General features: G+C 36.2%; 1 protein-coding gene across 1 annotated transcript in view; it reads left to right on the plus strand.

Moving 5' to 3' along the window:
- Nucleotides 1–13,436, plus strand: part of WNK3 (WNK lysine deficient protein kinase 3) — a 146,501-nt gene extending 133,065 nt beyond the window's left edge. Inside the window, exons 21-23 of the mRNA XM_045833171.1 lie at nt 1,429–1,643; nt 8,958–9,160; nt 13,107–13,436. Of these exons, the coding sequence (XP_045689127.1) occupies nt 1,429–1,643; nt 8,958–9,160; nt 13,107–13,436 (748 nt within the window). The remainder of the gene's footprint in view (nt 1–1,428; nt 1,644–8,957; nt 9,161–13,106) is intronic.
- Nucleotides 13,437–13,733: the final 297 nt, after the last annotated feature.

Here is a 13,733-nt window from a genome sequence, read left to right on the forward strand (position 1 = left end):
ATAGTTTTTACTTTTGACAAAAGTGAGATCATAATATACATGTTATCCTACAGTTTTTTTACTTAACATTCTCATGTATATATATTCATATTTGCACAAATAATCTTTATTTCATACACTGAAATTGCATGTAGCCATTTAAAGTTTGTTCAATCTCTTCTTAATAGACATTTCTGTTTTATCCCATGTTTTGCTTGTGTAAACAATGTTGAAGTGAAAATCCTTATTGTTTACATATTTATGCAAGTATTTTTATAGTATTAATACCTACAAGTAGAATTGCTGGGTTAAAGATGTGTACATTTTAAATTGATAAATATTGCTAAAATTGTCATCAAATGCCATTATACTATTTTGCACACAAAACCAAAATATATGAAAGTGCCTATTTTCCACTTCTTTACAGTATTGGACTGGATATTATTGATCCTTTCAGATTTATTACAGACTAATTAATTTTTAAAATTGTATTCTCCTAATTAAGGTTGTACATCAGCTCATATTTATTGACTATTGGTATTTCATTTTCTTTGGAGTCACCTTTTCATATTCTTTTTTTTTTTTAATTTTTTAAAAGACTTTATTAATTTATTTTTTAGAGAGGGAAGGGAAGGGGAGAGGGGGGAGAGGGAGAGAAACATCAATGTGCAGTTTCAGGGGGCCATGGCCTGCAACTCAGGCATGTGCCCTGATTGGGAATCAAACCTGCGATGCTTTAGTTCGCAGCCCAAGCTCAATCCACTGAGCTACACCAGCCAGGGCTCCTTTTCATATTCTTTCACCTCTTTCTTTCTTTTTTTTTTTAATATTTTTTTTCTTTAGTTCTTTCTTTATTTTTTTAAGATTTTATTTATTTATTTTTAGGGAGGGGGGAGGGAGAGAGAGAGAGAGGGAGGGAGGAAGGGAGGGGGAGGGAGGGAGAAAGAAACATCAATGTGTGGTTGCTGGGGGTTATGGCCTGCAACCCAGGAATGTACCCTAGCTGGGAATCGAACCTGGGACACTTTGGCACCTCTTTCTATAAGGTTTTTTTTTCTTACTGATTTTAAGGAAGTATATATAATTCCAAATATTATCCCCTTGCTATATAGTGTAAATACTTTGTGTTTATACCTGCATCATATAATAAAGAAAAGGTTAATATTATCAGTGCTATGTGACTTTAAATTTTGTTTTACTGTCTTTCACTATATTAAAGTTTTAGAAATTTTTTCCTGTCAATTTGTTGACCTTTTCTCTTCCTGTCTGACTAATGTAATGGTATGCTTAAGAAGACATTTCCCATTTTAAAATTGTGAAAAAAATTCTGTATGTCCACATTCTTAACCCAAATTTCTTGTTAAATTTTACTTGTACTGGGGTGGCATTTTCATCTCACCTGTGTGTTACCAGTACCATTAAAAAGATTTCTGCATTATTTTTATTCAGACATATTCAGGAGGTGGTAAATCTTCAAACCCAGCAGAATAAGGAGTTGCAGGAGCTCTATGATCGCCTTCGGGCAATCAAAAATAGCAAAATCCCTTCATCAGAGATTGCTCTTCCACCTGTGTCACCACCACGTAGACCAAGATCTTTCAAAAGCAAACTTCGAAGTCGCCCCCAGTCGTTGACCCATGTGGACAGTGGTGCAGTTGCTACAGGTAAATCTATTTTAAAGGTGAATTTTTTAAAAAATGGAGAAAGATGATCAAAATTAGAAAAATAATAATATATTTTTATTAAGCTGATTTAAAGATGTATATGTTCTGAGATCCTTTTCTACCTTTTTTGGTGTAGTTCTTTTATGAAATAATGGTGAGGGTAGATGAGAGATTTTGGAGAGCGGATAAGTGTGTTTCCTGTTTTTACTTGGGTAATAAACACATGAAGGCCCAATTTTCAGTTGCCAGAATAGTTTTGAAATTTTAGCAGTCAGTGGAAAATGCTGGTCTAACACTTAGAGTTTGTTGAGGAGTTTGTTTCTAACAAAGATGATCTTAAAAATATAGTCTAAGATCTTTATTATTTATTTTATGAGAATATTAGAAAACATACTTTTGGGGTTTTTACAAAAAGATTAGTCTCTGCTTAACTAATAAAGAAGTGGTTAATTAAGTCAGAATTTCTTGGTTACATGTGCAAAGTCAAGGTGAGGGTTGAAGGTTAACTGTAAAGATAGAATATATATATATATATATATATAGAGAGAGAGAGAGAGAGAGAGAGAGAGAGAGAGAGAGAGAGATTTCAACAGAATTTGTGATAGGCAGAATAATGGTCCCCCCAAAGATATCTATGTGTAGATCCCTGGAACCTGTGACTGTTCATGTACATGGCAAAGGGGAATTGAGGTTATAGATGGGATTAACAGTGCTAATCAATGGCATTTGAAAGGGGGAGATTTTCCTGGTTTATCACAAGCATCTTTTAAAGTAGAAGAGGGAGACAGAAGGGAGTGTCAGAGAAAAGTTGTGAGGTGAGAAGCAGTGTCAGAGAGATGGAACGCTGCTTGTTTTGAAGATGGAGGAAGAGGGCCCCAAACAGAGGAATGTAGGCAGCCCCTAGAATGTAGAAAAGACCTGGAAAGAGACCTCTAAAGCTCCCAGAAGGATAGTGCAGCCCTGCCAACACCTTGATTGTAGCACAGTAAGACCCATGTCAGACTTGTAACCTACAGAATTATAATAAAAGTAAAAAAATTTGAGTTGCTTTAAGCCAGTAATCTGTGGTAATTGCTTACAGCAACAGTAGAAAATGAACACAGAACTCAAAAATGGGAAGTCTGCTTTGATAATCCACAAAAAGATTGATCTGAAAAACAGACTTACATGGAGGGCACCTTTGGAGGTTTAATAGCAAAAGCATGTGGATGTTCAAACTAATGCTCTACAGTGGGTTGCTATACTTTATTCTATTTTCTTCCCAAATGACTTGCTTTTTTTATTTTATTTTTTTAATTGTGTAATTTATTTTTAAGTATATGTTACTGATGATTCTATTACAGTTGTCCCATTTTTTTCTACCCTTTATTCCCCTCTGACCTGCACACCCCTTCCTATTGGCATTCCCCCTTACCTAAGTTCATGTCCATGGATCATACATATAAGTTCTTTGGCTTCTCCATTTCCTATACTATTCTTAACCTCCCCCTGTCTATTTTGTACCTACCATTTATGTTTCTTACTCCCTGTACCTTTTTCACCATCTTCCCCCTCCCCACTGATAACCCTCCATGTGATCTCCATTTCTGTGATTCTGTTCTTGTTCTAGTTGTTTGCTTAATTTGCTGTTTTTGTTTTTAGGTTCAGTTGTTTTATTTTATTTTACTTAAATTTAAATTAAATTTAATTTAATTTAGAGAGGGAAAGAGACGAGGAGAAATATCTATCAATTACCTCTAGTACGCATCCTGAAGAGGAACTAAACCCACTACCCAGGCATGTGTCCTGAACAGGAATTGAACTGGCGACCTTTTGCTTTGCAGGATGGTGCCCAATCAACAGGGCCACATCGGTCAGGGCTGGTATTCTTTATTTTCGCCACTCTACTAGGTGTGTGTGGTATAACTTGGTGGGTTTAATTTTTATTTCCCTAGTGGTTAGTGATATCGAACATCTTTTTCTTGAGCTTATTGGCAATTCACGTACCTTTTTGTTGACGTACCTATACATATCTTTTGCCCCTTTTTGTATCCTGTTTTTCAGAGGGATTTCTAAAGTGTTGGTGTTAATTCTTACTTAAATGTTTGGTCGAATTAAACGCTAAAGCCATCTGGGTCTTGGTGTTATATGTTGGAAATTTTAAAAATGTTAATTCAGTCTCTTTGCTTGTTAAAGGTCTATTAAGATTTTCTCTTTCCTTGTTTGTGATTACATAGAAATCTGACTTTTTCATCTAAGTTATCTAATTCATTGGCATACAGTTCATAATATGCTTATCATCCTTTTTACTTGTGTCACATTTCTAATATTTTCCCTCCGTTCTTTTTTTGAGTTTAGTAATGTGAGTCTTCTCTCCCTTTTTTTCTTGGTCAGTGTAGGTAAAGGTTTGTCAATTTTGTTGATGTTCTCAAAGAATCAACTTTTGGTTTCATTGATTCTTTATTGCTTTTCTCTTCTCTATTTCATTTATTTTCATTCCAATCTTTATTATTTACTTCCTCCTACTTGCTTTAAGTTTACTCTTTTCTAATTTCTCATTCTAAAAATTCCATATCTAAAAACATTGACTTTCATCAATTTAATTATATATGTAGTATTGATGTAAGAAATGTCCAAACACATAAAGAATTTTAATAAAAGTTTGAGTCCAAACTGACGACAGTTTCTGAGAAGCAAGATCCAAAATTCTCCAGAGAACAACATTTTTTTAGTTCCTTTTATACATTTGAAATTAAGGGGGGAACATAAGGAAAATTATGTGAAAGTGGGAGAAAGCAAGGCAGGGATTGGATCACAGAATAGTTAAAATTATGTGCTGTCTTTCAGGGTGGTTATGCCTTCTAGTGGTATTATTTCTGACATTTCAGAGCTGTGTTAACCTAGATGTACAAGAATAATGGATAGGGATTGCTTGAAAACATTTCACTAAAGAAGTTACAGGCCTGGTGTGTGACTACCCACCATGACCTGCCCAGAACACATGTTAAGAAGCACTTCCTTGCCCTGCAGGGTGTCTCAGTGGTTGGAGTGGCTTCCCATACACCAAACGTTCATGGGTTCGATCTCCAACCAGGGTATATACCTAAGTTGCAGGTTCGATATCTTGTTAGAGAGCATACAGGGGGCAAGTGATTGATATTTCTCTCTCACATTGATGTCTATCTTTCTCTCTTTCTCACTCTCCAATCAATAAACATGTCTTGGAATGAGGAGTAAAAAATTTTTTTTAAAGAAACACTGTCTTAACATACATAGAGAGATCCACACCCATCCTTCCCTGCCCACAATTAATGCCTGATCTGTGACAAATGTTAACTGATGCATGGTATTGCAATGTTATGGCATCTACAATGTAGGTGTGTACTTACCTTAAAACATGAGCATTATGGTAAGCTGTGCAGGAAAGAGAACATAGCAGGCACAAAGACTGCTATCTTTAGAAAGTTCTGCTTTCAAAAAGTTTGCCCTAGGCTGATGTGTATGAACTTGGTTTCACTCTCTTTCCTAGCTGATTAATGTAGTTCACTTTGCCTAGATTGTTGGTACAAATAATGTGATTTATGCTGAACACCTGCTTTCCTTTATAGAGTCTGGAATTTTGGTACATGCTAGTTGGAAGGTGACTAAATGACTAATTGACAATAAAAACCTTAGGCACTGAGTCTCAAATGGGCTTCCCTGGCCCTTGTACGTTATGTTCCTGCATTTTTTTGTTTCTGTGAGAAAGAAGTGTGCTCAAGTGTTCCCCTTCACCATAGGAAGAGAGCATAAAGAAATCTATGTATGAATTTCTCTATATTTCCATGTCTTTTTTCCTTGCCAATACTGTCGTGTATCCTTATTTTATAATAAATTTAGCTGTGGATACAACTATATGCTAAGATCTGTGAGATCTTCTATTGAATTCATTAATCTGTGTCTGGTTTGGGGGATCCTGAAACATAACAACATTATATAAATTCATTCTCTGAACAACTCTAAGGTAAGTAGAACTTAGTTCCTGTCTCTTACAAGCAAGGAGACTAAAGTTAGTGAGGTTAAGCAACTTCCCTAAGAACTGGGGTCATAAGAGAGGGAATCCATGTATGCCTGAATCCAAAACCTTGGCTTTTTTTAACTGTTATTCTGCATTGCCTCCCAATACCACAAGTTGTGTTTGCAGTGGGTTGAGAGGAGGCAATGGAAGATCGTTAAGGGTAATAGTAATCTGAGACTACTTCATAGAAGAGGTAGGATTTGACTTGGTCTTGAAGGATAAATGGATAGACAGCATTAAAATTGATGGAGTGGGAAGAGTATTGTTAATAGAAATGCATGATATAAAAACATGAAATGGTAAAATGCAAGAGTTATTTGGGAGAAAGGAATATATCACTTCAGTGAAATGGAGGGTTTACAGTAGGTTCCCCCCCCCCATACTTAAAAATAAATTTGGGAGCAGCAGGAACTGGAGGCAGCTTGCTTTCTACTATGGCAGTGTTTTGAAACAGGCTTAATCAGGTGAGAAAATAGAGCCAAAGAGGTTAAATGGCAAATCCATAAAAACTGGGATATTTGAAATAACTTCCAGTCAAGATAGCGGCATAGGTAAACATGGCTTGCCTCCTCACACAACCACATCAAAATTACAACTAAATGGTACAACAGCATCACTCAGAGCCCTTAGAAATCAAGTTGAATGGAAGTCAGACAACTGTGGAATTAAAGAAATGATATCCATCCAGACTGGTAAGAGGGGCAGAGACACAGAACAGGCTGGTCCCACATCTATGAGTGGTATATAAAAATTGAGGTGGGTCCTGGCTGGCGTGGCTCAATGGATTGAGTGCTAGCCTGTGAACTAAAGGGCTGCCAGATTGATTCCCAGTCAGGGCACATGCCTGGGTTGCAGGCCAGGTCCCCAGTAGGGGGCACTTGAAAGGCAACCACACATTGATGTTTCTCTCTCCCTCTCCCTCTCTCTCCCTCTCTCTCCCTCTCTCTCTCCCTCTCTCTCTCTCCCTCTCTCTCTCTCCCTCCCTCTCCCTCCCCTTTCTCTAAAAATAAATGAGTAAAATGTTTTAAAATGTTTTTGAGTGGGAAATCTCGGGAGTGAGGAGTCCCGAGATAACACTATGCACATTAACCCATTTAATCCTCATAACAAACCGGTAAGGGATATTCTGGTTTTACCCACATTTTACTGATGAGCTTGGTTAGGTACCTTGTTCATGGTGTACTCAAATAAATGACATTCAAACTTAGTTCTATGCAACAAATGTTTTAGTACCCGAAGGAAATAAGCACAAAAATACTTCTTAAGAAAACCTAGGTGGTCAAAAAATGCTGGCACTAATGTGTATATATTTTTCTGGCTGTCTTCTTTTTGCTCCTACCCACTGACATTTTTCCAGGGTAAGAATACAACATAAAGGCTGTAGCTCCACAAGTCTTCCCAACATTGCTGTGCCATTTGTTCCCTCACTGAAGTTGGCAGAGAATTAAATGAATGTGCTGAGATATAATAGGAAAAAGAGATGTTTTTTCAAATATATTGGTCTTTTTTAAAGATTTTATTTATTTATTTTTAAACAGAGGGGAAGGGAGGGAGAAGACAGGGAGAAAAACATCAATGTGTGGTTGCCTCTCACACGCCCCCTACTGGCAGCCTGCTCCGTAACCCAGCCATGTGCCCTGACTGGGAATCGAACCTGTGACCTTTTGGTTTGCAGTCTGGCACTCAATCCACTGAGCCACACCAGCCAGGGGAAAAAGTGGTATTTTTATTATAGGCTGATTAGTGTGTCTTCGGGTTTTAAGTCTCAGAAAAGTACGAATTCCAACAAGATTGGTATGTTATTTTGGAACATCATGGTTGCCCTAAATTAGTAAACATTATTTTTTAAACATTATTTTTATAAAACTCTTTTGTATATGTGACTATGTTCCAATTAATTCATTAAACTCTTCTTAAGCAGTTTTTACTATTATTTAAATTTAATATTTAATCTAGAATCTAAGCTTTCAGTATTGCAGGGTTCATAGAGAATTACAGACTATATATAAGGAATTATTGAGATAATCATGTTCTTCCTTATTAAGCAATTTCCACACCCATTTCCAAGTTTATTGGATAGGTTGGCATGGTACGATGAATAGCACCCTGTCCTAACAGTGAGAATACCTGTGTTCTAACCCCCGTATATAACCCTAGCTTTTTACCTGCTGGATCGCCGGATCCTCATCTTCCTGTCAAAAAGAAAGAAAAAAAGAAACAAAACAGGTATGCTTGCTGAGCCTATATCACAAACTGTTGAGTTTTAAATTAGATAAAGAAAAGTACTTTGAAAGTGTTAATATGGGGGTTTCTTGCATTATCTTTTGCATTTTCTGTATTTTTTCACAATTAAAAAACGTACCATAATATACAAGAAATTTTCACATGCTTTTTAAAATAAATCCCTGGAAATGTTATTGTGCCTAAATTTCACAACTTTATTTCCTAGTATTTATTTTAGACTGTAAGTTTTGGCTTGCAGTCAGTCAGAGGAATTAGAACTTCATGAATCTTTTCTATGTGAATGATTTAGTAAGCTTGTATAATAGTACTATAGTATTCTTTTTTCTTTTTATTGAATTCATTGGAGTGACATTGGTTAATAAGTACTAAATAATTTCAAGACTTAGTGTGATGTTCAGATTTAAAACTTTTTCAGTGATGGAGATACCTGTAATTTATTTCTTTCAACTTTTTGGACACCTTGTCCTCCCAACCCCATGAAGCTTGTAAACTATCTGCATCCTTGTTTCTGCTATCTAGATACACATTTTTTTATCCATAACAAACAGAAATATCAGTTAAAAATTAAATGGAATTCTAGTTTTCTGAAGCTTATTGCAAGTCAGTAAGGTCTACTGAAAAGTCAGTTTTTCTGGGCCTCATTTTCCCATTCTAAAACAAATGGTTTGGGTTAGATTTCTAAGGTTCTTTCTACTTTTAACATCATAAGATTTTTAAAAACTCTTCTAAGTATCTATTTTAGCAAACTGATGAAAAGAGTAGGGTTTATGCTAATTTTTAAGAAATACTATTTATTGTATTTGATTTATACCTAAGGTGACCATATAACCTGCCATCCAAACATGAGGAAACTTTTGAGAGTGAAAGTAGTACCATTAGTAATTAACTAATCTAGGACAACAGCCTTAAACCAAAGCTTCACCAAGTTAAACTAGAATGTCTGGTTATCCTATCAGTTGCATTGCTGTCCAAGGAAGATTATTTATTCATCACTTTTAATTCCTTTTCATGGTTTCCCTGTTTTTTTCTTATAGATCCACTATGTGTGGAGAGTAATACAACATCATGCCAGCAATCTTCAGCTAATAAAAAAGGGATGTTCACAGATGACTTACACAAACTGGTGGATGACTGGACAAAGGAAACAGTAGGAAATTCTCTTATTAAGCCAAGTTTAAACCAACTTAAGCAGAGTCAACACAAATTAGAGGCAGATAACTGGAATAAGGTACATGAAGTAAGTTGTTTATACCCGATCCTCTTTATTTATAAGAATTAAAATCATAAAAATTGATTCGCTTAGGCGTAAGGTTACAGTTACTATTGATAGAGTGATGTGACTTGACAGCATATTGATTTTTTTCCCTTGTCTAGATTTACTGTATCTTTAAACAAATTATCTTTTAGGCCAGGGGTTAGCAGACTTTTTCTGGGAAGTTGTCAGTGATTATGTTCAAGCTTTGGGGTTGCAACTACTCAATCACATTGTAGTACAAAAGCAGCCAGCCATAGATGATACATAAATAATACATGTGGCTTCGTTCCATTAAAATTCAATTTGCAAAAGAGGTGGAAGGGTTTAGCTTGCTGACCCCTGTTTTAGACTATATATCTAAAAAAAGTCAAATATCAAAAAGGAAAGCATCTGGAGTGATGGTTAGTTAATTCCATCCTATGGTAAAAGAAGAGTTTGGGTTTTCAGAAGAAGCTACCTTATGGTATACATCAGCATTCTTAGAACCAATAAGCTACCTTATTCAGTATGAAAAACAATTTTAATGCTCTCTAAGCTGGAATGTTTTAAAAGACATTTTAAGTTTATGGACACAATGCCTACTTAATTGCATATGGCCTTATCCAGGTATACATGCATTTGAAATGCAGAAAAATGTCCACAGTGAATTCTGGAGTGGAGAGAATAGAGTCTCGCAGAGTGTGTGTGTGTGTGTGTGTGTGTGTGTGTGTGTGTGTGGTATTTGTGTATAATTGTCTATATTAGATATATGTGTATGTCCATAGGAATAGGAAAAGCCATTAACAGTATGCTGGATGGTGGGATGTGGGCCTTATTTAATTTGTACTTTTCTGTGTTTGAAGTTTTAAAGTAAGTACCATTTTTTCACAATTTGTAAATCTATTAAAATGTGAATCAGGGCTTCGAATCTGTACCATCATTATTAAAAAAGATACATGTGTGTTTGTGTGTTATGTCTGTATATATGTATGTGTGTATATATAGTCATTACATATAGTTTGGTAAAGAAATTCTGAAAATACATTTAGTGTTGACATTGAATAAAAATTTTCAAATGCCTAGATTTCTCAAACTGTTGAGCAAAGTATATGCTTTTCAGGGCTCTGTATGTTTACCTTACTCCTGGCACCTATTTATACACAGATAGTATCACCATTGTGAAAATTGGAAGCCTTTAGAGGCAAATTTCAAGGCATAAATACATTTGTGATGCCATTCAGACATCTCAGTACTTTGTGAATGGAGGCTTTTGTTGACTGGTAGTAGGAAGGTGGTTAACTGCAGTGTAATGGGGCATATTTGAAGGAAGAATCAGTAGAAAATGGAGTAAGAAGGAAGTTGGTGAAGGTCTTTAAACAGACTTAGGTTCTGGTGTCAGCTCAGTCGTTTACTAGTTGTGTGACTTTAGACAAGTCATTTGTGCCTCAGTTTTCATGTTTTTAGATCAAGGATAATACCTACCTGCCTTGCAGGGTTGCTGTAACACCTGTAAAATACATAGCACATGATAGTACCCTATATGGTAACTATTTTTAGATTCAGTTGCTTCTGCTTTTGTGTGGAGAGCCCATCTCACTATCGGATATTCTTGCATGTTCCTGTTCTGTAGCCTTACTTTGAAAATGTTGTCACAATTATGTGTGAGGTCCTTTACTATGTGCCAAGCTCTCTGCTAGGCACTGAGTTACTGAGCAAGAACTTATACTCTGGAACTTATTCTCATGGAACTTATACTCTGGTGGGACAGTTAGATGTGAATAGACTTGTATAAATAAATATAAAATTGGCATTGTAATAAGGACTACACGGAGATATAGTAAGGGACATTTGACCTAGTAAAGGGAAGTCAAGGAAAGCTTCCCTGAAAAAGTGATGGCTGAGCAGAGATCTTAAGGATGAATAGGTGTTAACTGGGTGAAAGGAGGAGGGAATATGATTCCAAGCAGAAAGGACAGCATATGCAAAAGTATTGTATGGGGAAAAGGAGCACGAAGGAACTGAAAGTAGGCCAGTTTGGTTTAAGTGAAAGAGAGCAGAGAGGAATTGGTGCACAGTCAATCTAAGGAGGTAGGTAGGGGTTTAAAAATGATAATGATAAGGAATTTTGTCTTTATTTTGAGGAATATGGATAGACATTGAAATCTTAGGGTTGACATGATCAGATTTGCTTTTGGATAAGATCACTCTGACTTAAAGCATAAAACAAGGATATTGGGGGTAAGGGTAGATATTGGTAGAACAATTAAGATTTAGTCATAGTAGTTCAGATAAAGAGAAGTTGAGATAGAAAGAAGTGAACAGATTCCAAGAAATGTTTAAGAGATAAAAATGGACCATATTTAGTGCGGGAATGAAGGTATGGCAGAGGGGAGGTGTCTATCATTCTACCATACCAATCACCAAAATGGAGAGCATGAACAGGCAGTGTGTTTTGGTAGAGGAAAGATCACATGTTTGATTTTGGTCATTTGAATCTGAGATGCTTTTGAAATAGCCAAGAGAAGTTAAGTATAATAGGTCATCTCCAATTCAGTCTTTTAAAAATAAAAGTCACATTGTTATTATTTGTAAAATAATGTTTGTTATAGAGTTTAATCAGTGCAGAAAAGTACAACTTTTAAAATAATGCCTTTAAATCTCACCACCCAGAAATAATTTGTCATTGACTTTAGATGAACATCATTTCAGGTATCTTTCTGTGTCTATATGGATACATGGGAATACATTTCTAAAAATGCAATCATACTACATGTGCTGTTTTGAATCAGAAGTATTAAATTTAATTTTTTAAATATTTTATTATTTATCTTCAGAGAGAGGGGAAGGGAGGGAGAAAGGGAAGGAGAGAGACATCGATCAGCTGCCTCTTGCACGCTCCCAGCTGGAGAACTTGGCACACAACCTAGGCATGTGCCCTCTACTTGGAATCAAACCAGCAACCTTTTGGTTTGCAGGCCAGCACTCAGTCCACCGAGCCACCGCAGCCAGGGCTAAATTAAATTTTACTTGAACAGAAAAAAAACACTGATATGAAGAAGGGATTGCTGAAATGTAAATAAATGTGGTTTTTTTTTCACCTCAAGAGATCATTGTCATTTATTCTTGATTCAAGCTCAAGTACCCTGACTTTAGTTTGAAAGTTTAGTTGAACAGGTTTTAGCTTGATCATTCAATCTGGAAGAACTAAGCATTTGGGGCTGATACCAAGTTTTCCTTTAAGTGAGAATTACTTACTTCCACTAGATTTATTATTCCCATACACATAAGATTTCAGTATACATATGCATAATTATAATACAATATGATAAAAAGAGTCAGTCAGGAATCTATTTTTTCAATACTGCCAAAACATAATTGTCTTGAGTGTAAATTTCCAAAAATATAACAGTAATATCAGAATTATTTGAGATAGCAAGTAGAAAAGGGTAGGGTGGTAACATTTAAGCACCTACTATATGCCAGGCTCTTCCCCATGCCACATTATATCAGGCTCTGTCTCCAAAAAATTATGTACTGCAATAAGATGGGCTGTTGTCTGTGGTGCCGAATAAGAGAATGCAGAAGAAAATAGAAAAGTAGTGCTAGACTGAGGAAAGGAGACACTAAAATGAACAGAGATTTTTTTAAGCAGGGGCCTTGGAGTTAGCTGGAACTGTGTTCAAATCCTCACCTATTAATTTGCACAGTGTGTTTGTTAGGTGTTAAGCTTCTGTTTCCTCATCTGAAAATGCCTACCATGCAGGGCAGTTAGGAAGATCAAATGGATGAGGTATGTAACTATGCTTAGCACACAGAATGGTGCTGCAAAAATGGTAGTCACTCATAGTAATGATGGAGTAGTTAGCCAAAAAGAATAGGAAGGAATATAGATGGATAAAAGCATCTGCCAAATAAACTGATCTTTTGTTTTTATTTTTGTTTTCATTAGAATATTCCATCTACTCTGGGCTACACACCAACATGGATTTCTTCTCTGTCCCAAATCCGCGGAGCTGTCCCAACCTCCTTGCCACAAGGACTTCCACTCTCTTCGTTTCCTGGGCCATTGTCATCATACAGAATGCCCCCTGTTTGTCAGTATAATGCTGTGGGGGGGCCAGGGTATCCAGTACAGTGGGTAGGAATCTCAGGAGCACCACAACAGCCTTTAGTGATTCCTACCCAATCTGGGGGGCCGTTCCAGCTGGGGATGAGTTTGCAGGCGTTTCCAGCCTCATCAGTGCAGAAGCCATCCACCATCCCTCCTGGTCCCAAGTGAATCAGTAGATGATGAAGAACAGGGAGATTTATTTTTCAGAAATATTTTGGGACACCTAAGATATTACACTCCTCTTCTTGGGTTCTGCCATATTTTCCATCATTTAAGTTTACTTTCCACTGTATTTTTGTTGTTGTTGTTCCAATGTAGTATTTGATGTAGTTCATCATTCTGTAGAACTGTGCAGTTTGTACATAGAACACTGCACACAGAAATGTTTTTTCACTTCAAATCCTATCCTTTTTGATACTTGATTTTTTAAAAATACTGTTGAGAATGCTTTAAATAAGCTCGGCT

This window comes from Phyllostomus hastatus, unplaced genomic scaffold (assembly GCF_019186645.2).
Source record: "Phyllostomus hastatus isolate PE091 unplaced genomic scaffold, TTU_PhHast_1.1 phas_contig_10, whole genome shotgun sequence".
NCBI lineage: Eukaryota > Metazoa > Chordata > Mammalia > Chiroptera > Phyllostomidae > Phyllostomus > Phyllostomus hastatus.